General features: G+C 42.3%; 1 protein-coding gene across 3 annotated transcripts in view; it reads right to left on the bottom strand.

The window, feature by feature from the left end:
- Positions 1-26,001, bottom strand: part of virma (vir like m6A methyltransferase associated) — a 141,165-nt gene that overhangs the window by 60,386 nt on the left and 54,778 nt on the right. For all 3 annotated transcript variants that reach the window (XM_072251837.1, XM_072251846.1, XM_072251855.1), the window contains exons 8-13: positions 20,097-21,240; positions 17,967-18,443; positions 13,795-13,949; positions 10,503-10,585; positions 4,351-4,453; positions 2,177-2,721 (exon numbers count right to left, since the gene is read on the bottom strand). In XM_072251837.1, coding sequence (XP_072107938.1) covers positions 2,177-2,721; positions 4,351-4,453; positions 10,503-10,585; positions 13,795-13,949; positions 17,967-18,443; positions 20,097-21,240 — 2,507 coding nt within the window. The remainder of the gene's footprint in view (positions 1-2,176; positions 2,722-4,350; positions 4,454-10,502; positions 10,586-13,794; positions 13,950-17,966; positions 18,444-20,096; positions 21,241-26,001) is intronic.

Raw genomic sequence — 26,001 nt, 5'->3', positions numbered from 1 at the left:
ACCGTGGTATGAGAGAGGAGTTGGCCAAAGTAAATTGGAAGGAGATGCTGGCAGGGATGACAGCAGAGCAGTAATGGCATGAGCTTCTGGGGAAAATGAGGAAGGTGCAGGATAGGTGCATTCCAAAAACAAAGAAATACTCAAATTGCAAAATAATACAACCGTGGCTGACAAGGGATGTTAAAGCTAATGTAAAAGCAAAAGAGAAGGCAAACAACAAAGCAAAAATTAGTGGGAAGTCAGAGGGTTGGGAAGCTTTTAAAAACCTACAGAAAGTCATTAGGAGGGAAAAGACAAAATATGATAGCAAGCTGGCAAACAATATCAAAGTGGATAATAAAAGCTTTTTCAAGTATGTGAAAAATAAAAGAGATAAGAGTAGAAATAGGACTGCCAGAAAATGAGGCCGGAGAAGTAATAATGGTGAACAAGGTGACAGCAGATGAACTAAATACATATTATGCACCAGTCTTCATTGTGGAAGACACTAGTAGTGTGCCAGATATTGAAGGGAGTGAAAGAAGAGAAGTGGGTGCAGTTACTATTACAAGGGACAAGGTGCTCAAAAAGCTGAAAGGCCTAAGTGTACCCAACCAGATGAACTGTACTCTAGGGTTCTAAAAGAGATAGTGGTAGAGACTGTGGAGACGTTAGTAATGACCTTTCAAAAATCATTGCAATTCAAAAGTTGCAAAGGTCATTCCACTCTTTAAGAAAGGAGGAAGGCAGCAGAAAGGAAATTATAGACCTATTAGTCCAACCTCAGTGGTTGGACTAATAGGTCCATTAATAAGGATGAGATTATGGAGTACTTGGTGACACAGGACAAGACAGGACAAAATCAGCATGGGTTCCTTAAGAGAAAATTTTGCCTGACAAACCTGTTGGAATTCTTTGAGGAGATTACAAGTAGGATAGATAAAAGGGGTGCAGTGGATGATCTATATTTGGACTTTAAGAAGGCCTTTGACAAGGCTGCTTACCAAGTTAAGAGCCCATGGTATTACAGGAAAGTTACTGACATGGTTAGAGCATTGGCTTATTGGTAGGAGGCGAGTGGGAATAAAAGGATCCCTTTCAGGTTCGCTGCAAGTGGTCAGGGTCAGTGTTGGGGCTGCTTCTTTTTATGCTGTATATCAATGATTTAGATGATGGAATAGATGGCTTTTTTGTCAAGTTTGCAGATGATACGAAGATTGGTGGAGGGGCAGGCAGTGTTGAGGAAACAGGTAGGCTACAGAAGGACTTTGATGAAGAGAATGGGTAAGAAAGTGGCAAATGAAATACAATGTTGGAAAATGCATGGTCATGCACTTTAGTAGAAGAAATAAATGTGCAGATTATTTTCTAAGTGGGGAGAAAATCCAAAAATCTGAGATGTAAAGGGACTTGGGAGTCCTTGTGCAGAATACCCTAAAGGTTAACTTGCAGGTAGAGTCAATGGTGAGGAAGGCAAATGCAATTTTGGCATTCATTTCAAGTCAAGAATACAATAGCAGGGATGTGATGCTGAAGCTTTATAAGGCGTTTGTGAGGCGTCACCTTCATACTGTGAACAGTTTTGGGCTCCTCATCTAAGAAAAGATGTGTTGGCATTGGAGAGAGTTCAGAAGAGGTTCACAAAGATGATTCCGGGAATAAAAGGGTTATCATATGAGGAACATTTGATAGCTCTGGGTCTGTACTCGCTGGAATTTAGAAGGATGATGGGGTATCTCATTGAAACCTTTCAAATATAGAAAGGCATAGACAGAGTAGATGTGGAAAGGATGTTTCCCATAGTGGAGGAGTCTAGGACAGAGTCTAGGCACAGCCTCAGGATAGAAGGGCACCCATTTAAAAAAGAGATGTGGAGTAAGTTCTTTAGCCAGAGGGTTGTGAATGTATTACCACAGGAAGCTGTGGAGGCCAGGTCGTTGGGTGTATTTAAGGCAGAACTTGATAGGTTCTTGATTGGACTGGGCATCAAAGGTTACAGGGAGAAGGCTGGGGAGTGGGGCTGAGGAGGGGAAAAAAGGGATTATCCATGATTGAATGGGGAAGTAAACCAGATGGGACAAATGGCCTAATTCTGCTCCATATCTTAACATTAGATTGATCTTAGAGTAGGTTAAAAGTTCAACACGACATGTGCTGTAGTGTTCTATGTTAGGTGCAAGTAGATGCCAAATCTCACCTGAGTTGTTTGCATGGGCAATGGGAAAGGTAGAAGCTCAGAAAGCAATGACATTCCAGAGAAAAATCCTTCTGGTCTTTTCAGTACAAAGGAAAGGACTTCCTTTAACATTAATGACCATGTGTTGTTTGCCAGAGACTCTTCAGAGTACGCGACCTGTTCATTAACGCCTTGAGTAAAAGTAAGTAGAATATCAACAATGTCATTTTGAATCTTTTGTTCTTCATCATCCAGTCGCCCAGACAAAGGTATGGAGCAAAGGACCATGTGAAGGGTTGCCAAAGCAGTAGGGATACGTACATCCTTAAATTCAAATGACCCTCCCTTCAGAAGTTCAGTCAGCATTGCCTTTAAAAGGGAAAGGGTGCACCTTGTAATGGAAAGGATCATAATTCTCTGCAAAGTAGTTCCCATGTTTGCATGCAGCCTCCAAGGCAGTAGTAGGACATTGTTCAGCTTTTGCAGAATTCGAATAAATATGTCAACTCCTTCTGCCGAAAACAACTGAATAATTGCAAGGTTCCACTTTAGATCTTTCTGTTGACCTAGTGAAATAAATATCAAAAAAATACAAATCAAATATACAGCTTGTTGAAAGAAAAATAAAACTAGTTTCTTCACTGCCCATCAGCTTTCTGGAATGTGAGTTAAACTAAATTGATTTTTTGAGACTAATTGCTTAGAATTTTGCATGCGCACGTGCGTGTAGACACACACACACACACACACACATACACACACACACACACACACACACACACACACACAGTGAATCCCAATTAATTGGACCATTGGTTAATGGGGCAGCCATTTATTTGTCCTAGTTCTTAAAGAACAAAAACTGATCACAAAAATAGACAGAATTCCCTTTGATTATTTGGGCGGGGTGGGGTGTATATACACATGTACATAGATACAAACAGTATATAAAGTGAATCATAGCAAGCATTAACATCAGTGTTTCTATTGCAAATATGAAATCAGCCTTGTCACAAACAGTATTTAGCTTGATACATCAGCGGAATTCATTACCACCGACAGCTGTGGAGGCTAAGTTACTGGCTTTATTTAAAGCAGGGTGTTTTTGATTAGACAGGGCATCAAAGGTTACAAGGAGAAGGCAGAAGAATGAGGTTGGGAGGGATAATAAATCAGCTGTGACTGAATGGCAGAGCAGACTCAGATGGGCTGAATGGCCTAATTTTGCTCCTACATCTTATGGTCTTACATGACAGGGTTGTAAAGGATGCTGTTAGAATTACTGACAAGATACAATAGCATGTAACATTTTTAACTTAGTTAAGTGAGGTCACTTTAGGAAAACAGTGTTGAAACATAATTACCATTCTGTCAACAAAAGACTATAGATGCTAGAAAATGGAATAAAAAACTGTGGGAGCAATGCAGCATCTGTGGGGTTGGGAAGGAGTAGGGCGGAGAGGTAGTGTAGCAGTTATTGTAATGCTTTACAGTGCTTGGGTTCAATTCCCGCTGCTATCTCCAAGGAGTTTCTTCCCGTGACCATGTGGGTTTCCTCTGGGTGCTCCCACAATGCAAAGATGAACCAGTTAGGGTTAATAAGTTGTGAGCATGCTGTGTTAGTGCCAGAAGCATGGTGACATCCTGAACAGTGCTGGTCATTGATGTAAATGACAAATTTCACTGCACGTTTCGATTTACACTTGACAAATAAAGCCAATCTATAATCTTTTTGCTGTACACTCACGACTACGTGGCCAGATCATGCTCCAACTCCAACTCCAACTCCATCTACAGATTTGCAGATGATACCATTGCAAGGGGCTGTGTCTCAAATAGCAATGAGTCAAGAATAGAATGCTACTCTAAGGTCATTGAGTTCCAGAAGAAGGGCATCTAATTCATCTAAAATTAGATTAAAATCAATCTCAATTTCATTTAGATTAGATTAAACTGAAATGAAATCTTCATCTCTAGTACCGTTAGTTTTTCAAGGCATGACACTGCATCATAATCGAGTGTGGAGAGGGAGGGTAATCAACTTTCTTTCCTCTCAACTCCCAGTCTTTATGCAGAGTCTATGACTGAGATGTCAACAATTCCTTCTCCATCCCAGAAATGCTCTCGAATTACTGAGTTCCTTGAGCAATTAGTTTTTTATGCTACCATGATATCAATTCCATCATATACCATACCTTCAAGTGGCAGAGGCGGGCAGGCAACATGGCAAAGGACACGCAGAGCAGTGGTTAAACCAGCACCTTCCTGAGTCATCTGAATGGTCAGATTATCCAGGTTCTTAAAAAAACAATGAAAGCCAACTTAAATAATTTTAATCTGAACTGGCAGATACCTGAAACAACTTATCAAACATTTCTTTGATTAAAAACAGTAGTAACAATGAAGGTTGTATCTTGAAAATCAATCAACTTGCAGAATAATAAACATGATTTTTTAATTAAATACGTCTTAGAATATTTGGAGTTTACAAAAATAAAACTCAGGACCACTACCTACGTAGCTTGTAGCCTTCAATTCCTACAGCAAGCAAACATCAAATTATTTACATCTTCCACTAGGGAAAAGAATACAAAAAAAATGGGGACAGCACAATGGCTGCATGCCAGCGATTAGGGTTCAATTCCTGGCATTGTTTTTAAGGAGACTGTACGTTCACACCATGATTGCATGCGTTTCCTCTGGTGATCCAGCTTCCTCCCACATTGCAAAGACGTACAGTATCGTGCAAAAGTCACAGATATACTGCTACGGTGCACACTACTATATTTATCTACGTGGAGCAGAGAGTGAGTTTGTAGATCTGGCGGCGGCAAAGCATATTGGGAATGGTGAGGGTGGAATGCCGTGGGAAGGGTGTGGGACAGGTGGCAGACAAGGAGTGCAAGGGACAGGTGGTGGTGCAGGTATAGACACACCCAGCCCTGAGACACCAGGCAAGACCATATAATTCCAAACATTTCATTGATTGATCATTACAGAATGTCTCTCTGGTGCTTCCTGCTCCCTCGTCTTCCTCGTCCCTTTTTCTAAACAATGATTCCCTTCTCCCTATTCCTTTCCCAATCTGTACACAGTAGAGAAGTCATGGTACATATTGATACCAACGACATAGGCAGAAAAAGGGATGTGGTCCTGAAAACATAATACAGGGAGTAAGGAATGAAGCTAGGAAGCAAGACCTCAAGAGTAGTAATCTCGGGACTGCTGCCTGTGCCACGCGACAGTGAGGATGGGAATAGAATGATGTGGCAGATAAAATGCGTGGCTGAAGAATTGGAACTGGGACAGGGATTCAGATTTCTGGATAACCTGAGGATCTAACCTGGCCAAACATATTGATGTAGTTATAAAGAAGGCAAGACAGCAGTTACACTTTATTAGGAGTTTGAAGAGATTTGGCATGTCAACAAATACACCCAAAAACTTTTATAGTTGTATCATTGCATCATGGAGAGCATTCTGACAGACTGCATCCTTGTCTGGTATGGAAGAGCTACTGCACAGGACCGAAAGAAGCTGCAGAAGGTCGTAAATCTGGTCAGCTCCATTTTGGGTACTAGCCTACAAAATACGCAGGACATCTTAAGGGAGCGGTGTCCCAGAAATTTCTCACTGTTACCATCAGGTAGGAGGTACAGAAGCCTGAAGGGACACACTCAGCGATTCAGGTACAGCTTCTTCCCCTCTTCCATCTGATTCCCAAATGGACATTGAATCTTTGGACACCACCTCACTTTTTAAAAAAAAATATACAGTATTTCTGTTTTTGCACATTTTTAAAATCTATTCAATAAACATAATTGATTTACTTGTTTATTTATTATAATTTTTTTCTCTCTCTGCTAGATTATGTATTGCATTGAACTGCTGCTGCTAAGTTAACAAATTTCATGTCACATGCCGGTGATAACAAACCTGATTCTGATTCTGGGACAGGAGTGATTTGTACAAAACAGACGGGTTGCACTTGAATCCAAGAGGTACCAATATTCTTGCAGGCAGCTTTACTAGAGCTGTTGAGAACGGTTTAAACTAATATGGCAGGGGATGGGAGCCAGTATGATGGAGCTGAGGATGAGCCAGCAGGTTTACAAGTAGATGATGGGTGTAACATGAATGTAAGGAAGGACAAGCCAATGACTGGGTACAGATGCAGACAGAGCAAAGAGTTAAATTGTTACACGGAGGCAAGATTGAAAACGGTAAAGAATACAGGACTGTAGGTGCTGTATTTAAATATGCGTAGCATTCAGAATAAGGTGGAGGAACTCATGGCACAATTAAAGATTGGTCAGTATGACGTTGTATGCATCACAGACGTGGCTGAAAGAAGGCCATGGTTAGAGCTTAACATCAAAGGATATATTTTGTATCAAAAGGACAGGCAGGAAGGCATAGGTGTGGCTCTGTTGGTAGAGATAGAATTACATATTTAGAAAGAGATAGGGTCAGAGAATGTTGAATCTTTGTGGGTTGAGTTAAGAAACTGCAAGGGTAAAAAAAACACTATGGGAGTAATATATTGGCCTCAAAATAGTAGCCAAAATGTGGGATTAAGATTGCAAAGGAAGCTGGAAAGGGCATGCAATAAGGGTAATGACACAATTGTAATGGGAGACTTCAATATGCAAGGGGATTGGGCAAGTCAGGCTGGTGTCAGATTGCAAAAGAGGGAATTTGTTGAATGCCTGCAAAATGGCTTTTTAGAGCAGCTTGTGATTAGATTGGGTGTTGTGTAATAACCCAGATCTTAGGGAGCTTAATGTAAAGGGACCCTTAGGAGGCAGTGATGATAATATGATTGAATTCATACTCCAATTTGAGAGGGAGAAGCACAAGTCAGATGTATCAGTATTGCAATGGAATAAAGGAAAATTACAGGGGCGCGAGAGAGAAGCTTGCCCACGTGGATTGGAGAAAGCTACTGGTGGGGATGACAGCAGAGCAGACGTGGCTGAAGCTTCTGGGAGTAGTTCACAAGGTGCAGGATAGATATATCCCACAGAAGAAGCAGCTCTCAAATGGCAGGGGTAGGCAACCGTGGCTGACAAAAAGGAAGTTAAGGCTAAGGAAAGGACATTTAATGTGGCAAAAGTGATTGGGAAGTTGGATGATTGGGAAGCTTTTAAAATCCAAAAAATAGCTTAAAAAGCTATAAGGGAAAAGATAAAATATGAGGGCAAACTAGCCAATAATATACAGCAGGATACTATAAGTTTTTCAGTTATATAAACAATAAAAGGAAGGTGAGAGTTGATATTGGTCTATTGGAAAATGATGCTGGTGTAGTTGTAATGGCAGATGAACTTAACGGATATTTTACATCAGTTTAACTGTAGACGACACTAGCAGTGCGCCAGGGGTCTGTGAATGTCAGGGAGCAGGAGTGAGTGCCATTGTTATTACAAAGGAGATTACAGCATCGAGGATATCTTGGAAAAGACGATGGCCCAAGAAGGGGTATCCATCCTTAAGGACTCCCATCACCCAGGACTTGCCCTCTTCTCATTGCTGCTATCAAGGCCTGAAGTTTTGAGATTAAGGCCAACAAGGTTTATTTACAGCAATAGGGACCACAGGCAGGTGGGAAGCTTTTGCAGATGGGATGGAGCTTAAGTTCTGTGTGTTCCTGTTAGAGGATAAGATTGACATGAGCGGGGATATTGAGGCCCTGGCCAGGAAAGAGGAGGCATGGGCAGGGCGCCAAGGTAGTGTACCGGTTAGCACGATGCTACTATAGCTTGGGGCGTCAGTTCAGTTACAGCATCCTCTGTATGAAGTTTTGCATATCCTTCCTGTGAGTGCCTAGGTTTCCTCTAGGTGCTCCCGTTTCCCTCCACATTCCAAAGACGTACAGATTACTAGGTTAACTAGTCATTGTAAATTGTCCTGTGATTAGGCTAGGGCTACACTGATGGGTTGCTGGGCAGTGAGACTTCCTGGGCTGGAAGGGCCTGTCGGCATTGCATCTCTAAGTAGATACATACACAGGTGAAGTGTTGACAGTGGAGTGCAGCGACTGAGGTCACTGATAGAGGGGAGTGGGGCTAACTAGAATGTTAATTAGATGAACTGCCTAATAACAAATAATAAAGGAGGCATGGGTAGGGCACCATGGTAGCATAATGGTTAGTGCAATTTTATAACAGCTTGGAGCGTAGTTCAGAGTTCAGTTCCAGTGTTCTCTGTATGAAGCTTGTACCTTTCCCACGATTTGTCTGCCTTCATACTTTACAAGACATCCAGCCCTCTACTGTGATGTGGACTATCCCCACGAAACTCTCCACTTACTTTTCCTAGCTCCATGTCTTTTCCACAGATCTTTTCCAGAATCTTGCTCATTCCCCGCAGCTCCACCAAAGGAGTCCCTTTTGGTTAATGAAAGGCCCTTAAAAAAAAACTTTGGATTTTCCTTAATCTTCTCTGCCAAAGCTTCTCTGCTTTGTGATCTCCTGATTTCCTTCTTGAAATCCTTATACTCCTCCAGGGATGTGCTTAACCCCAGCCGCCTGCACCTGACCCATGCCTTCTTTTTCCTGGCCAGGATCTCAATATCCCTCATCATCCATGGTTCCCTGCTCCTGCCAGCCTTACCCTTCACATAAACAGGAACATATTAGTTCTTCAGCTCTTTCTTATCTTTAAAAACCTCCCACTTGCCTGTGGGCCTATCGCCATGAATAAATAACTCCAGTCAACCCCTTCAACTCTGCCATGAATGGTCCCAAGCCCAGCTGTGCGGGGGGGGGGGGGGGGGGGGCTAGCAACCCCAGTGCTACAGAAACATCAACAGAAGCTACAAAGATCTCATTCCTGGGAAAGATTTTCACCCTAAAGATGTACGAAGTTACATAATGCAAACAAAAGCCACAAGGCCGATCAACACCTAACGGCCCAGGACAAAAGATTCTGGAGAGCTGTTGCCAGCAGCCTCTGCCCCAGTAAGGGTGACGGGCTTAAGAATAAGGAATCAACCTCTTCATATTACTGTCTCCTACTGCCATGGTTAGAACATGAACCTGTGGATCAGTTCTTCCCCTTTCCATAATCAGCTTAAAACTAATAGAACCATGGTCATTGGTCCCCTACTGTCACCTCAGTGATTTGCCCCACCCTATTGCCCAAGAGCTGGTCAAGTCATAGAGCAGTACAGCACAGAAACAGGCCAATTAACCTACCTAGTCCGTGCCAAACTTGTATTGTGTCTGGTCCCATTGACCCATACCTGCACCATAGCCCTAAGTATCGCTCCCATTCAAGCACTTACTCAACAGCTTGCTCTCCATATCATACTGCCCAGGCTTGCATATCTAGATAGCTAGGACCCAACATTCATGGTCAACCCTGATCAACAGAGGCCTCACTCACTTATCCAAACTTTGAAGCTTTGATCTCTCCCTGTATGTTCCCCAAAGGTTTTCTGAACATCTTTAAAAGAATTCCACCCCATCTAAGCCCTTAAGAGTATGGCTGTCCCAGTCTAAGCTAGGAAAGTTAAAATCTCCATGACAGCCCAAAAGATGATCACATCACTTTAACCATCTCTCTGATTGTTGCAATTTATTCTGTATTCTATTATTGTTTTACCTTGTACTCTCAATGAACTGTGTAATGAACTGACCTGTGTGAACAGTATGCAAGACAAGCTTTTCATGATACCTCAGTACATAAGGCCCTCCCTTGGTCAGGGTCGAATATGGGCACTGCATCCTAGCTTTTCATGTTGTATACGCAAGCCAGGCCAGTATGATGCGGAGAGCAAGCTGTTGCCCATATCACAGACTCCCCCCCTCCACACAGCTGATGAATCCAAAGGAACAGCAGAGACCAATACAGTTTGGCATCAGTGGATCGCACAGGTTGCCAGTTCGCATTGAACTGCTTTAAGGACTCCAGCTCCAGAGTTTTCCTTCAAGGTTTACTCCTGAAGCTTTCCCCATGAGTGGGTGTAACTGCAAGGCAGCAGGGGTTTGAGATCAGAGATTTCCTTTGATTAGATGAGCAGCCAACCACGGCTACAAGCACCATCTGCCCAAAACGACAGGTTTTAAGGCACCAGTAACCCACCATTGCCACTTATGTTAGTAGAAACGGTTCCACCAGGCTTAGTAGCTAAGCCACACGTGAAGGCCAGGAGCTGGACTTCCCAAAGTCTATTCGAGATGCATTCCATTAGAAGTATTTACCTCAGCGTATGTGATAATAATAAACCAGTACCAATGATTAACAGATAAATAAGCAAAAGTAATCATGGAAATTTAGTGGAAGCATCAATACCACTTTATACAATGAGGTATAAAAACAAGACACCTAATAAACAACTCACCTGCTTGATATATTCAAGAAGTGTAGGAATACAATTAATTTCAAACTTCAGATTTTTCAGTGGCTCCAGCCATTTACTTAACTCTAAAAATCAAGAGACATTGAATAAGATGGCAGAGAAAATACATTTCAAAATTCAGGATAGTTTATTTCATTCTTCAGTACAGGAGTATAAAGGAGAACAAAATGATTATTACCCCAGATCCCATGCAGTAGAAAGATCAAGAATAAGCATAAAGAACACAATTGAAGAAACATAAATTCAATATAAACATAAAAGCAACCCTATAAAACACAACGTATACTCAGTGGCCACTGTATTGGGTACACTGCTTGCTATTGCAAATATCTAATCAGCCAATCATGTGACAGCAACTCTATACATAAAAGCATACAGACTTGGTCAAAAGGTTCAGCTGTAGTTCAGAGCAACCATGAGAATGGGGAACAAATGTGATCTAAGTGACTTTGATCATGGAATGATTGTTGGTGCCAGACAGCGTGGTTTGAGTATCTCAGAAACTGATCGCCTGGGATTTTCACACACAAGTCTCCAGAACTTACAAAGAATAGTGTGAGAAACGAAAAAAAACATCCAGAGAGCGGCAGTTCTGTGCGTGAAAATGCCTTGTTAATGAGAGAGGTAAGTAGAGAATGGCCAGACTGGTTCAAGCTGACAAGAAGGTGACAGTAACACAAATAACCACATGTTACAATAGTGGTGCTCAGAAGAGCATCTCTGAATACATACGTGTTGAACCTTGAAGTGGATGGGTTACATCAGCAGAAGCCCACAAACATACACTCGGTGGCCACTTTATTGGATACAGGAGGTACAGCATTGTCAGGTCATTCCACAACAGCGTGAAGGCCAGGATCATCGAAATGGCTGCACCTCCGATTCCTGCCCAGTAACTAACAGTGTCAAGCAGGGCTATGTCCTCGTGCCTACCATGCTCAGTCTGCTGTTTGCCACGATGTTGTTCTGTGCTCTCTCACAGACTGATGCAGAAATAACAATTCGCTGCAGGTCTGATGGACGCTTTTTTGATCTGCAACACCTCAAAGCCAAGACCAAAGTGCTGGAAGCTTTGCAGGTGACTTAACTCTTGTAGCACACAGTGAAAGGGATCTGCAGGACCTCGCTGTGGCAGCAAGAAAATTCGGCCTAACCATCAGCCTACAGAAGACAGAAGTTCTACTTCAGCCCGCACCCCACATCAACCCTGTGGAACCACAAATTGAGATTTAAGGCACTCAGCTCAACAATGTTGATGCCTTCACCTACCTGAGAAGCTGCCTCACCTCCTCCTGCAGTCTAGATCGAGAGGTCTCGGACTTGCAAAAGCTGGGGCATCCTTTGGCAGGCAATGGACATGTGTGGGGAGAACGTGGCATCCAGCAGAAGACCAAGATAGCAGTCTACATAGCAGTCGCCCTGACATCTCAGCTGTATGGCTGTGAAACATGGACCCTATATCGCAGTCACATCAAGATGCTTGACCAGTTCCACCTGCAATGCCTTCACAAGATCACGTGGTGAGATAGAGTCTCCACCACAGAAGTGTTACAAAGGACTGAGGGCTTTGGCAAAGAGACACTGGTCATGAAGGCTCAATTTCAATGGGTTGGACATGTGGTCTGGATGAAAGACAACAACCTTCCAAAGATGGCATTCTTTTCTGAGCTGGTACAAGGCATCAGAAAGCAGGGAGGCTCCACAAAGCACTATAAAGACTGTGTGAAAGCGTCCTTGAAGGCATGCAATATCCCTGTGACTGGTTGGGAGGCCTTGGCGAAAGTCTGCAATGTCTGGTGCCTGGCAGTCTACAAAGGCACCAGCACATTCGAAGAGCAGCAGCTGAAAGACCTTGATCAAAAGTGCCAGGACCACAAGGAGAGACGACCTGACCCTCCAATGGCTGTAATGTGCCTGAGCTGCCGGCACATCTGCACTTCCCAGTTCATCAGAGTCATCACTGACATCATCATCGTTCCTGATGGGCTTCTAAGAAGAAGATCTATATGAAGTGGCACTCGGTGATGTAGCTGTGGTGGGGTGGGTTAACAGATGGAGATGTTGATCAGTCTGACGGCTTGGGGGTCATTAGCTAACTTAGCAGCTAATTTGCTAATTTGGTCATTTATCAGCTATTGAAGAATTTCTGTAACGTATTTTATATACTGCAAGTTGAATTTTAAATTTCCAAATATATTACAAATTTTTAAGTTAAATATTTATACTTGGATGCAGTACATATAACTGTTTTTTGAGTTGTGGATTTTAGAATTTCTTCTTTCTGGGGAGGGTGAAGAAAGCTGGAATATACACATTTATACTCACATCAATCTACTAATGTGTAGTAGAGAGCATCCTAACACGTTGTTGTACAGAAACTGCACTGTGGTGGACAGGAAGACTCTACAATGGGTAGTCAAAACTGCCCAATGCATCACCGGCACCAACCTACCCGCCATCAAGGAGATATAGACCGAAAGGTGCCGGAAAAGGGCCAGTAACATCATGAAGGATCCCACCCACCCTGCTCATGGACTATTTGTCCCACTTCCATCAAGGAAGAGGCTACTTAACATTCACGTCAGGACCACCAGTCTCAAAAACAGTTACTTTCCTCAAGCAGTAAGGCTGATCAACACCTGCACCTACTAACCCAACCATCTATATTGCCAACCACCACTACTTTACCATTTCCTGTCAGTCACCTTATGTACAGACACTCCTGTACCTACCATCACTTTATAGACATATTCTCAAGCTATTTTATGTATATATCGGGTCATTGAGAAGCACAGAAAAGTACAGCACAGAAACGGACCCTTCAACCCATTTTGTCTGTGCTGAACCATTTAAAATTGCCTAGTCCCACTGACCTGCACCCTGACCATAGTCCTTCATAATCCTCCCATCCATGTATCTATTTATTTATATATATTGATTTCTTTTTAATTATTACTGCGTTTTTTTAATCTTATTGTGATTTTTAGAGCTGCATCGGATCCAAAGTAACAATTATTTCATTCTCTTTTACACTTGTGTACAGAAAACAACACTAAGCAATCTTGAACAATCTTAAAAAATATTGAATCTGCTTTAATCCCCTTATGAATGTTAAGCACAACTTGTACTTAAATATTTGGGAGATAAGTGAATTCCCTGTATTCACCTAATATCTCTATATGAGCTAAGTACTTTGACAGCATCATAAATAAAGGATGAACCCACATTTAATCATAGACAGAGTGTTAAAAGGAAGTGATTAACATGACCTTACCCTGTAGTTTGGGGTTGGTGTCGTCAGCTTTGCAGAGTCTCAGAAGTCCAGCAGAATGCTGTTCCAACATTTGTCCATCGTGGATAGACTGCACCGTTAGCAAGATAAGCATGCATGCATAATTGCATGCAACAGATTTTCTGGACTTTGTGTCCCTGGAATTTGAAATAAATGGAGTGTATCATTTATCTTAATCACAAGAGGTTCTGCAGATACTGAAAATCCAGAGCAAACACACACTAAAATGCTGGAGGAACTCAGCAGGTCAGGCAGCATCTGTGGAAATAAATAGTCGATATTTTGGGCTGAGACCCTTCATCAGCACTGGAAAGGAAGGGGGATGATACCAGAACAAGAAGGTGGGGGTAGAATCAGAATTGGGTTTATCATCACCGGCAAGTGTCCTGAAATTTGTTAACCTAGCAGCAACAGTTCAATGCAATACATAATACAGATGAAGAAATAATAAATAATAATAAATAAATAAATTACAGTATATGTATAATGAATAGATTTTTAAAATGGTGCAAAAACAGAAATAGTACTTATTTAAAAAATGAGGTAGTGTTCACGGGTTCAATGTCCATTTAGGAATCGGATGGCAGAGGGGAAGAAGCTGTTCCTGAATCGTTGAGTGTGTGCCTTCAGGCTTCCGTACCTCCTACCTGATGGTAACAGTGAAAAAAGGGCATGCCCTGGGTGCTGGAGGTCCTTAATAATGTACGCTGCCTTTCTAAGACACAATTCCCCGAAGATGTCCTGGGTACTTTGTAGGCTAGTACCCAAGATGGAGCCGATTAAATTTATGACCCTCTGCAGCTTCTTTCGGTCCTGTGCAGTAGCCCATCCATACCAGACAGTGATGCAGCCTGTCAGAATGCTCTCCATGGTACCTCTGTAGAAGTTTTTGAGTGTTTTTGCTGACATACCAAAGCTCCTCAAACTCTTAATGAAGTATAGTCTCTGTCTTGCATTCTTTATAACTACTTCGATATGTTGGGACCAGGTTAGATCCTCAGAGACCTTGATACCCAGGAACTTGAATCTGCTCACTCTTTCCGCTTCTGATCCCTCTGAGGAATGGTACGTGTTCCTTTGTCTTACCCATTCTGAAATCCACAATCAGCCCTTTCGTCTTACCGCCGTTAAGTGCCAGGTTGTTGCTGCGGCACCACTCCACTAGTTGACATACCTCGCTCCTGAGCCTCGTCTCCATCTGGGATTCTACCAACAATGGTTGTATCATCAGCAAATTTATTGATGGTATTTGAGAAATGCCGAGCCACACAGTCATGGGTATAGAGAGAGTAGAGCTGTGAGCTAAACACACACCCCTGAGGTGCACCAGTGTTGATCATCAGCAAGGAGGATACATTATCACCAATCCGCACAGACTGTGGTCTTCTGGTTAGGAAGTCGAGGATCCAATTGCAGAGGGATGTACAGGGGCCCAGGTTCTGTAACTTATCTATCAGGATTGTGAGAATGATGGTGTTAAGTGCTGAGCTGTAGTCGATGAACAGCACCCTGGTTCAACATAGGTTGTTTGTATTGTCCAGGTAGTCTAAGGCTGTGTGAAGAGCCATTGAGATTGTGCCTGCTGTTGACCTATTGTGGCGATAGGCAAACTGCAATGGGTAGGTGAAGGTGAAGAAGTAAATTGTGATAGGTGAAGCCAGATGAGGGGGAAGATGGATGGGTGGAGGAGGGGGATGAACTACGAAGCTGGGAGGTGATAAGTAGAAAAGGTAAAGGTCTGAAGAAGGAGGAATCTGATAGGAGTGGAGTGTGGACCATGGGAGAAAGGGAAAGAGGGGCACCTGTGGGAGGTGATATGCAGGTTAGGAAAAGAGGTAAGAAGCCACAACAGGGAATAGAAGAGGGAAGGGGAAGGAAAAAAAATTACCAAAAGGAGAATTCAATATTCTTGTCATCAGGTTGGAGGCTACCTAGACAGAATATCAAGGGAGAAAAATGAGTAGGTGGCAAGAAGTCAGAGGAAAATCAGGAATTCCAAAAGTTAGGGGTAATGTGGCTTAAGACCTAAGAACAGAAATAGGACATCTAGCCCATGGAGTCTGCCCTGGCACTTGATCATGGCTGATTTATGTTTTTTCAAAAATCTATCATTCTTAAGGATGTTCCACTAGAACAGAGATGCGGAGGAATATTTTTAGTCAGGGGGTGGTGAATCTGTGGAATTCCTTGCCACAGATGGCTGTGGGGGCCAAGTCATTGGGTATATTTAATGCAGAGGTTGATAGATTCTAGATTAGTAAGGGCATGAGGGGATATGGAGAGGACAGGAGAATGGGGTTGACAGGAAAAATAAACAAAAATAATAGCTTATTTATAGAGCATTTTCCATACAATGTATTTTAAAGTGCTTTACAATGGGATAAAGTGCAAACATGAAAATAAAATAAAAATTTAAAATAAACATGAAAATAAAAGACAAAAAAGATGAAATGGAAAGAAAGATGCTGGTTAAAAGCAAAGTTAAATAAATAGGTTTTGAGTTAGTGTTTAAAAGTGTCAACTGATTCTGCATCCCTTATACTTTTAGGTATTGAGTTCCACAGTTTATAGACAATAGGTGCAGGAGTAGGCCATTCGGCTCTTCGAGCCAGCATCGCCATTCACTGTGACCATGGCTGATCATCCACAGTCAGTATCCAGTTCCTGCCTTATCCCCATAACCTTTGATTCTGCTATCTTTAAGAGCTCTATCCATCTCTTTCTTGAAAACATCCGGAGACTTGGCCTCCACTGCCTTCTGGGGCACAGCATTCCACATATCATAGTCATAGCCATACTTTATTGATCCCAGGGGAAATTGGTTTTCGTTACAGTTGCAACATAAATAATTAAATAGTAATAAAACCATAAATAGTTAAATATCAATATGTAAATTATGCCAGGAAGTAAGTCCAGGACCAGCCTATTGGCACAGGGCGTCTGACCCTCCAGGGAAGGAGCTGTGAAGTTTGATGGCCACAGGCAGGAGTGACTTCCTATGACGCTCTGTGTTGCATCTCGGTGGAATGAGTCTCTCTCCCTGGGTGAAAAAGTTTAGGAGCGTAGTTCAAAAAGGCTGACTTGCCAATTACTCTTTGAAGGAGATTATTTAAATCTGGCAGAAGTCATCCTGAGCGCTTGAGCAGGATTATAAAACAAAAACTATTCTGTGATGTGCTTTGATCCCAGACATGATAGAATGGTGGAGCAGATAAATGCTATTCAGTGAGCTTATGATGACCTGCTTTCACCTCCCACCACCCTTTGAGCTCCACTGTAACCCTTTCAGCACCCCCTTCCCATTCACCACCCAATCAAATGTGGTTCTCCATAACAAATCCTCCCCATCTTCTCAGCTTTAGCCTTGTAAAGCAGGCTTCCTGCTCAATAGGCCAAACTGTGTAGGACAGGAAATTAAAAGAACACAAATTTGGCAACCATACTTCTTCTTAAGCTCATCACCTTTACTGAGGCATAGGCCACTGAAAGAAGCTCACCCCAGAGTCCTCTCTCCTGGGCCAGTCTTTCAGGGTGTAGCCCATCAAAGATCCTTCCTCACTCTGGGATGAGTTCTTTGGAGCTTCTGTTGGCATTTCTGTAACTCTGGGTTTTTACCCCTCACCTGGTTTCACTATCACCTCTTCCTACTCCCCCTCCACCCTCAGCCCCCATCTTCCTATTCTGGCTTTTGTCCTCTTCCTTTCCAATTCTGATGAAGGGCCATAGATGCTGTCAAACCTGCTGAGTTTTTCCAGCAGTTTGTGTGTGTTGAATGAGAAATAATTTAAACATTATTATAGACCTAAAAAAGAACTAACTCGCCATGGACAGTCGCAAGCTCGGCTGCAAAGGGAAGGGGGGGGCGGGGTTGGGCATGGGGCTAGCAACCCCATACTACAGAAATGGCAACAGAAGCTCCAAATAACTCATACCTGAGAGAGGAAGGTTCTCTGAAGATGGGCTACACCAGGGGACATCTTGATATTGGATAGAGAACACTGGTGAGCTGCTGTTAGCTGTCAGCCCCTGTACAGGAGATGGGCTTAAGAAGAAGAAGAAAGAAACTACAGAAAAAAGTACCTGCAAAAAGCATTAAAAGCATTCATTGATGGTACAGAGAACAACATAATGATTCATTGAAAAAGATGCCTTACCCCAAGAGTTCTTTGGAATAGTATTCCATTAGAGTAATGAGACTGGAAAGATTTTTGTCCAGGTGTAGAACGTGAGACACAGCACTTCTTCCAATCGGATTGAAAGTAATGAGGTAGAGGCTATGAAGAGTTCCCAATACGTCCGCACGGTCCGATTCCTCAGTTGTCAAGCCTCGATTCAGATAGTCAAACAGTTCAGAAACATACTGTAATGCCTGTAATGAGTACAAGAGCCAGATGGCCAAGGCATCATCATTGCCGCTGTCATCTTGATCTTGATCAGATATCTGAGCCAAGGCATTGATCAGCAGATTGGTTACTTCACACTCTGCACTGAGGAATAAAAGGCCATTCTGTATCTGAATGAGGAACTTAATAAATTCTTTAATGGATTGCAGTAAGCCAGGGTGAGCATTGGTTGCAGGAATAGACAGAAGCAGGGTGAGCGATTCCAGAAAACGACAGCTGTTGAGATATCTAAAAGAAAAACAGATGAATAAACAAAATACTCCAAATTTCTAAATCTTGAAATAATTATAAGACCATAAGATATGGGAGCAGAATTAGGCCATTTTGCCCATCAAGTCTGCTCTGCCATTTTGTTATGGCTGATCCATTTTCCCTCTCAGCCCCAATCTCCTGCATTCTCTCTGTAGCCTTTCATGCCCTGACTAATCAACCTCAGCCCAATGACTTGGCCTCCACAGCTGCCTGTGGCAATGAATTCCACAAATTCACCACTCTTATCCATCTTTCAGTGATCTGTTCAATTGTCAATGAATATGGAAGACTCATTGATGTGTTTTTGATTTTAATTATTTAGTGGTACAGCACAGTAACAATCTCTTCCCTCCCAATGAGCCCATGCCACCCAATTACACCCTTGTGACTAATTAACCTACTAACCTGTACATCCTTGGAATGTGAGAGGAAACAGAGAAACATAAAAACATAGAAAATAGGTGGAGTAGGCCATTCGGCCTTTCGAGCCTGCACCGCCATTCAGTATGATCATGGCTGATCATTCAACTCAGAACCCTGTACCTGCCTTTTCTCCATACCCCCTGATCCCTTTAGCCACAAGGGTCATATGGTCACCGTAAAATGTCCCATGATTAGGTTAGGGTTAAATTGAGAGTTGCTGGGCAGCGCCACTCAGAAGGGCCTGTTCCGTGCAGCATCTCAATCAATCAATAAATAAGTAAAGGGCAAAGGCAAGTTACTGGCACCTTAAAACCAGTAGCTTCAGGCAGATGAGATTCCTCATCCTTGGGTGGCAGCTCATCAAAGAGAAGGAAAACTCTGATCTCAAACCTCCGCTGCTACCCATGGGGAAGACTTTGGAAGTAAACCCCAAGGAAAAATCCAGAACTACAGTCCCTAAGGGATTCCTAAGTTGAGTTCAATGCTGACTGGCAACTTCTGCAATGCCACTGGTGTCAAACTGTATCAGTCTCTGCCATTCCTTTGAATTCAACAGATACGTGGAGAGGGAAAGCCTGCTTGCTCTCCACATCATACAGTCCTGGCTTACATATCTAGAGAGCTTGGACACAACATCCACATTTGACCCTGACCACCCGACCTTTTTTAAAAATCCCTAAATTTGATTTATTTGAATATTGGAGCATCCAAAGGAAACCAACACGGTCACGGGAGAAAGTACAAACTCCAAACAAAGACGAAAATTGAACCCCAATCTTATAGCTGGCACTGTAAAGCAATGTGCTAAATGCTAAGGTACTGTGACATGTGTCTTTTTCATCAAATCAAATCAGTGAAGATTGTACTGGGGACACTCTGCAAGTGCCACCACACTTCCAGCACCAATATAAGATGCCCACAACTTACTAATCCTAACCCATATGTCTTTGGAATGTGGGAGGAAACCGGAGCACCAAGAGGAAACCCATATAGTCACAGGGAAAACATACAAACTCCTTACAGACAGCAGGTGAATTAAGGTAGTGCAAACAGATATTTCACCATTCTCTTCTCAAAGGCAATTATCCTGAATAATGACTGATTAAATTAGATTATGAAGACACACAGTCCTCTTTTATTGTCATTTAGTAATGCATGCATTAAGAAACGATGCAATAAAATCAAAATACATATTCACAGACTCACCTAAACAAAGCAGGTGCAGGATCATCCCTTTCTGGAGGACCTGTGATTCGAGCTGCTGTTGGAAATGACTTAACGGGTGGTTGTATCATAGAGTAAGGCGCAGCCTCCAACAAGTGCAGAAGTTCGTCAAGAATGCTTACAAGTTTTTCCATTTCCACCTCGCTGATATTGGAAGCTTCCAACAAATGGTCCAAATCTGTGGGAGTCTCAAGATCCCCTTCGTCATTGTCTTTACTCGCTTTTTCTCGTCCAATATCATGGTCAGCCTCGTTTATATTTGATGGGACAGGAGTACTCTCTGCAAGGTGGGCTGCCGTCTTTTCGAGATCTGATAATATTTCGTAGAAATGGCATTTCTGAATGATAGCACTGCCAGCAGTCACAACTCTCACGGTCTGGTCAGTCAAAATTAGCTCCATTAGTCTTTGATATCCACTCTTTCCTTCTTCGCATACCTTGGGATTCAAGAATTCTTCCATGCCTTCTGTAATACTAATGACACTGTCCAAAGCTTTGAGTGTGTTTAGTTTCAACGAAGATGACATGTGTTCTGCAAACAGCAGAACAAAGAGCCTATCAATAATACCTGCCTCTGAAAGGGCCGAAACTCCTTCAGAACCGCATTCAGCTAAAGATGAAACAAGTTTTGTCCCAGCCTTAAGCTGCCTTACGTTCAAAGCTATGGGCTGTGTTACAGCTGTGGGAAGGCTTAAAGCATCCATAGTACAGTCTACAAGTTGTTTGAGATAGTCCTGGTCACTTTCAAATATCTGAATATAACTCAAACCTTTAACCAGTAAACTCGGTATCTCTTCCAACGCCATTACCCATTTGGCACCTCTATCATCTTTGTAGAGTTCAAGAAGCTCCTTTAATTTAATTGCAGCATCTATATTCCCCATACTTGCCTTCTCTAGATCAAGTTCCTTTAATCTAACCACTTCATTCTCATATTTAGTCCTATAGGGAGGATTAAAGTACAAAAGAGGTCCTATCTCTCGGTCATATGAGTCATACGCCAAGGGAGGCACAGATGTCAAGTCTTCAACAGAATAGTCAAGGTCAAAACCCAGTTTATAATTTTCACGTTCCAGATCTGCAATTCCATCTTCATCACTGGATATTTGTTCATATCCGTCATCTTCTACAAGATAAAAATCAGAAAATATTACACCATTTTTCAGAATCAGAATCAGGTTTATCATAACTGACATATGCCATGAAATTTGTTATTTTGAAGCACCAGTACACAAGAACATAAGAAATAGCAGCAGGAGTCGGCCATCTAGCCCATCAAGCCTGCTCTGCCATTCAATAAGATCATGAATGATCTGGCCATGGACTCATCTCCACCTACCTGCCTTCTCCCCATAACACTTCATTACCCTACTATGCAAAAATCTGTCCTACCTTGTCCTAAATATATTTACTGAAGTAGCCTCCACCGCTTCATTGGCAGAGAATTCCACAGATTTATAACTCTTTGGGAAAAGCAGTTCTTCCTCATCTCCATCCTAAATTTACTCCTCTGAATCTTAAGGCTACGTTCCCCTAGTTCTAGTCTCACCTACCAGTGGAAACAACTTTCATGCCTCTATCTTAACTATCTCTTTCTTAATTTTATATATTTCTATAAGATCTCCTCTCATTCTTCTGAATTCCAGCAAGTACAGTCCCAGGTGACTCAATCTCTCCTCATAGTCTAACACCCCTTATCTTTGGAGTCAATCTGGTGAACCTCTGCTGCACCACCTCCAAAGCCAGTATATCCTTCCTCAAGTAAGAGACCAGAACCGTACGCAGTACTCCAGATGCAGCCTCACCATTACTCTGTACAGTTGCAGCATAACCCCTGCTATTAAATTCAATCCCCCAAGCAATGGCCAGTACCTATTTGCCTTCTTGATTGCTTGCTGCATCTGCAAACCAACCTTTTGTGATTCATGCACAAGCACTCCCAAGTCCTTCTGCACAGCAGTATGCTACAATCCTTAACAATTTAAATAATAAACTAATAATTCATTTTTCCTACCAAAGTGGATGACCTTGCATTTACCAACATTGTACTCCATCTGCCAGATCCTTGCCCACTCACCTAACCTATCTATATCTCCCAGCAGACACTCTGTATCTTCTGGACAATTTGCTTTTCCATTCAATTTAATGTCATCAGCAAACTTAGATACCTACACTACACTTCGTCCCCTCTTCCAGATTGTTCCATGTATCCCAACTTTGTGCTTTCTATTGGTTAACCAATCCTCTATCCATGCTAATACATCACCCCCAACTCTATGCATCCTTATCTTAGGGGTAAGTCTTTTATGTGGCACCTTATTGAACCCCTTCTGGAAATCTAAGTAAATAACGTCCAACTATTCCCCTCTATCCACCATGCTCGTTATATCCTCAAAGAACTCCAGTAAGTTTGTCAAACAGGACCTGCCTTTGTTGAATTCATGCTGCATCTGCTTGATGGATCCATTTCTTTCCAGATGCCTCACTATTTCTTCTTTAATGATGGCTTCAAGTATTTTCCCATCTACAGATATTAAACTAACTGGCCTGTAGTTACTTGCCTTTTGCCTACATCCTTTTTTGAACAGTGGCGTGACATTCGCCTTCTTCCAACTTGCCATGACTTGCCCAGAGTCCAGAGAGTTTTGATAAATCATCACCAAACTTCTACTGTATCTTCTGATATGTCTTTCAGAACCTAGGGATGCATTCCATCAGGACCAGGGACTTGTCTATCTTTAGGCCCACAAATTTGCTCAGCACTACCTCTTTAGTGATAGCTATTGTATCAAGGTCCTCACCTCCCATTGCATCCTTATCATCTCTCTTCAGCATGTTAGACATGTCCTCCACCATGAAGATCAATACAAAATAGTCAATCAAAGACTTGGCCATTTCCTAATTACCCAATATCAATTCTCCCTCCTCATCCTCCAAGGACCCACGTTCACTTTAGCCACCCTTTTCTGCTTTATATAATTATAAAAACTTTTACTATCCATTTTTATATTTTATGCTAGTTTAGTTTCATCATCTACCTTCCCTTTCTTTATTGCTCGCTTAGTGGGTCTTTGTTGCTTTTTAAAGTTTTCCCAATCTTCCAGTTTCCCACTACTCTTGACAGCTTTGTACGTACGAGCTTTTAATTTGATACTTTCCTTTATTTCCTTAGTTATCCATGGCTGGTTCAACCACCCTTACTGTCCTACCTTTTAATTGGAATATACTTTTGTTGAGAACCGTGAAAAATTTCTTTCCACTGTTCCTCAACTGTCCCAACATATAGCCTGTGTTCTCAGTCTACCCTATCCAACTCTTCCCTCATTCCCTGTAGTATCCCCTGTTTAATCATAGAACACTAGCTTTAGATCAAACTATTGCACCTTCCATTTGTAAGAGAAACTCAATCATACTGAGATCACTCTTTCCAAGGGGATCCCTAACTACAAGGTTGCTAATTTTACCTGTCTCATTGCACAGGATCAGATCCAAGATAGCACAGTCCTTTGTAGGTTCAGTAACAAGCTATTCAAGAAAGCTAACACATATGCATTCTATGAAATCCTCCTCAAGACTGGCTTGACCAACTTGATTCACCCAATCTATGTGCAAGTTAAGGTCCCCCATGATAATTGCTGCTCCATTCTTACATGCCTCAGATATTTCTGTTTATTGCCTGTGCCACTGTAATGGTATTATTCAGTGGCTTATAGACAACTCTCACCTGTGATTTCTTTCTCTTTACTATTCTTAACCTCTACGCAGATGGATTCAACATTCTGCTCCTTAGATCTTCTATCGTCTCTATCACCCCGAACTCATCCTTAACTAAGAGTGCTACCCGACCTCCCTTAACCTGCTGCTTATCCTTCTGTATTACCTGATATCCTTGGCTATTTAATTCCCAATCCTCTCCACCCTGCAACCACATCTCAGCAACACTCACAACACGCTGGAGGAACTCAGCAGGCTGGGCAGCATCTGTGGAAACGATCAGTCAACGTTTCCGGCCGGAACCCTTCGTCAGGACTATGTCAGGTTCTAGCCCGAAACATTGACTGATTGTTTCTACGGATGTTGCCCGACCTGCTGAGTTCCTCCATTGTGTTGTGAGTGTTGCTTTGACCCCAGCATCTGCAGTGTACGAACCACATCTCAGTAACAGCCACTAAATTATACCCTTTTATATTGATTTGTGTCACAAGACCTTGCTGCGAATACAATGCGCATTCAGATAAACTGCCTTTACACTTATTATGCTTTTAAAATCTAGTAACCTTTGTCTCTTTTGCACTTGACTTTTCTGCACCCCGCCCTTACTTTTCCCTTTTTTAACTTTTGCTTTTACTTTATCTTTATCCATACTTTTCTCTTGCACTTCATCCATACTTCTGAGTCAGTGGTGGAGGCAGATACACTAGAGAAGTTTAAGAGACTACTAGACAGGTATATGGAGGAATTTAAGGTGGGGGCTTATATGGGAGGCAGGGTTTGAGGGTCGGCACAACATTGTGGGCCGAAGGACTTGTACTGTGCTGTACTATTCTATGTTCTCTAATCTGGTGAACCCGCCTGCTATTTACCTTAAAGCCCTCTCCACAGCTCTAGCTACGCGATTCACCGGGATCGATGTCCCATCACAGTTCAGGTGGAGGCTGTCCCAATGGAACAGCTCCCTCCTTCCCCAATACTGGTGCCAGTTTCCCATGAATTTAAGCCCTCTTCTCCCAGACCAATCCTTCATCCACTCTCTAATCTTCTTGACTCTGTGCCAATCTGCACGTGGCTCAGGTAGTAATCCAGAGATTACCACCATTTTGGTTCTGCTTTTTTAATTTAGTCCCTACCTTCTCAAATTCCTTCTGAAGAACCCGTTTCTTCATTCTACCTATGTTGTTGATACCTACATGGACCACGACAACTGGATCTTTCCCCTTCCACTATAAATTCCTCTGCAGGTCAGATAAAATGTCCCAAACCCAGACACCAAGCAGGCAACACAGCCTGTGACAGAAAACTTTGTCAATTCCAGTGGAATACTTTGTCCAGTACAGTGCAATTCATGAAATATACAAATTACAATAAAGACATATGTATAAAATTAATAAGTAGTGGAAAAGAGAGCAAAAATAATGATGTGGCATCCATACTTTCATTGTCCATTCAGAAATTTGATAGAAGAGGGGAAAAAGCTATTCAAAACGTTAAGTGTGTGTCTTCAGGCTCCTGTACCACCTCCTTGACAGTAGCAATGAGAAGAGGCATGTCCCGGATTGCTGAGGCCCTTTTTGTTTTGTGAGATACAGCACAGGAACAGGCTCTTCCGGCCCAATGAGTCAAGCACCCAATTACACCCATGCGACCAATTAACCAACCAACCCACATTCCTTTGGGATGTGGGAGCACACAGACAAATCCCATGCAGTTATAGGGAGAATGTAAAAACTCCTTTCAGACAATGATGGAATTGAACTTGGATCACTGGTACTGTAATAGCATTACACTAACTGCTACGCTCCCATGCCGCCCGCAATTTCAATCTCATGGAACTTTCATTTAAGTTTCAACTGCTGTGAGCTCAATTTGAGTGTATTCCTACTGTGATCCAGAGACTTGCACACCTGGAGCTTGAGATTTTGAATTCAAGTTCAACATCAAGGTTACTTTTTAATTAATCTCCTCTGCATTTAGCTATAAACCCCTTCATTTCAATATATTATGTGCCCACAGTTAAGAAATTGTGTTGTGATAACAGCTCTTACTCATCAAAAATTCTTTGGGAAAAAAAACTTTCTCCTATATTCAAAATTCAAGACTGTTTAATGTCATTTCCAGTATGCAGAAGCAGAATGAAATAATTGTTACTCCAGATCCGATGCAGCACAAA

This window comes from Mobula birostris, chromosome 1 (genome assembly GCF_030028105.1).
Source record: "Mobula birostris isolate sMobBir1 chromosome 1, sMobBir1.hap1, whole genome shotgun sequence".
NCBI classification, from domain to species: Eukaryota; Metazoa; Chordata; class Chondrichthyes; order Myliobatiformes; family Myliobatidae; genus Mobula; species Mobula birostris.
Note: the sequence above shows the minus strand (reverse complement) of the source record. Positions and strands in the feature narration are given on the sequence as shown.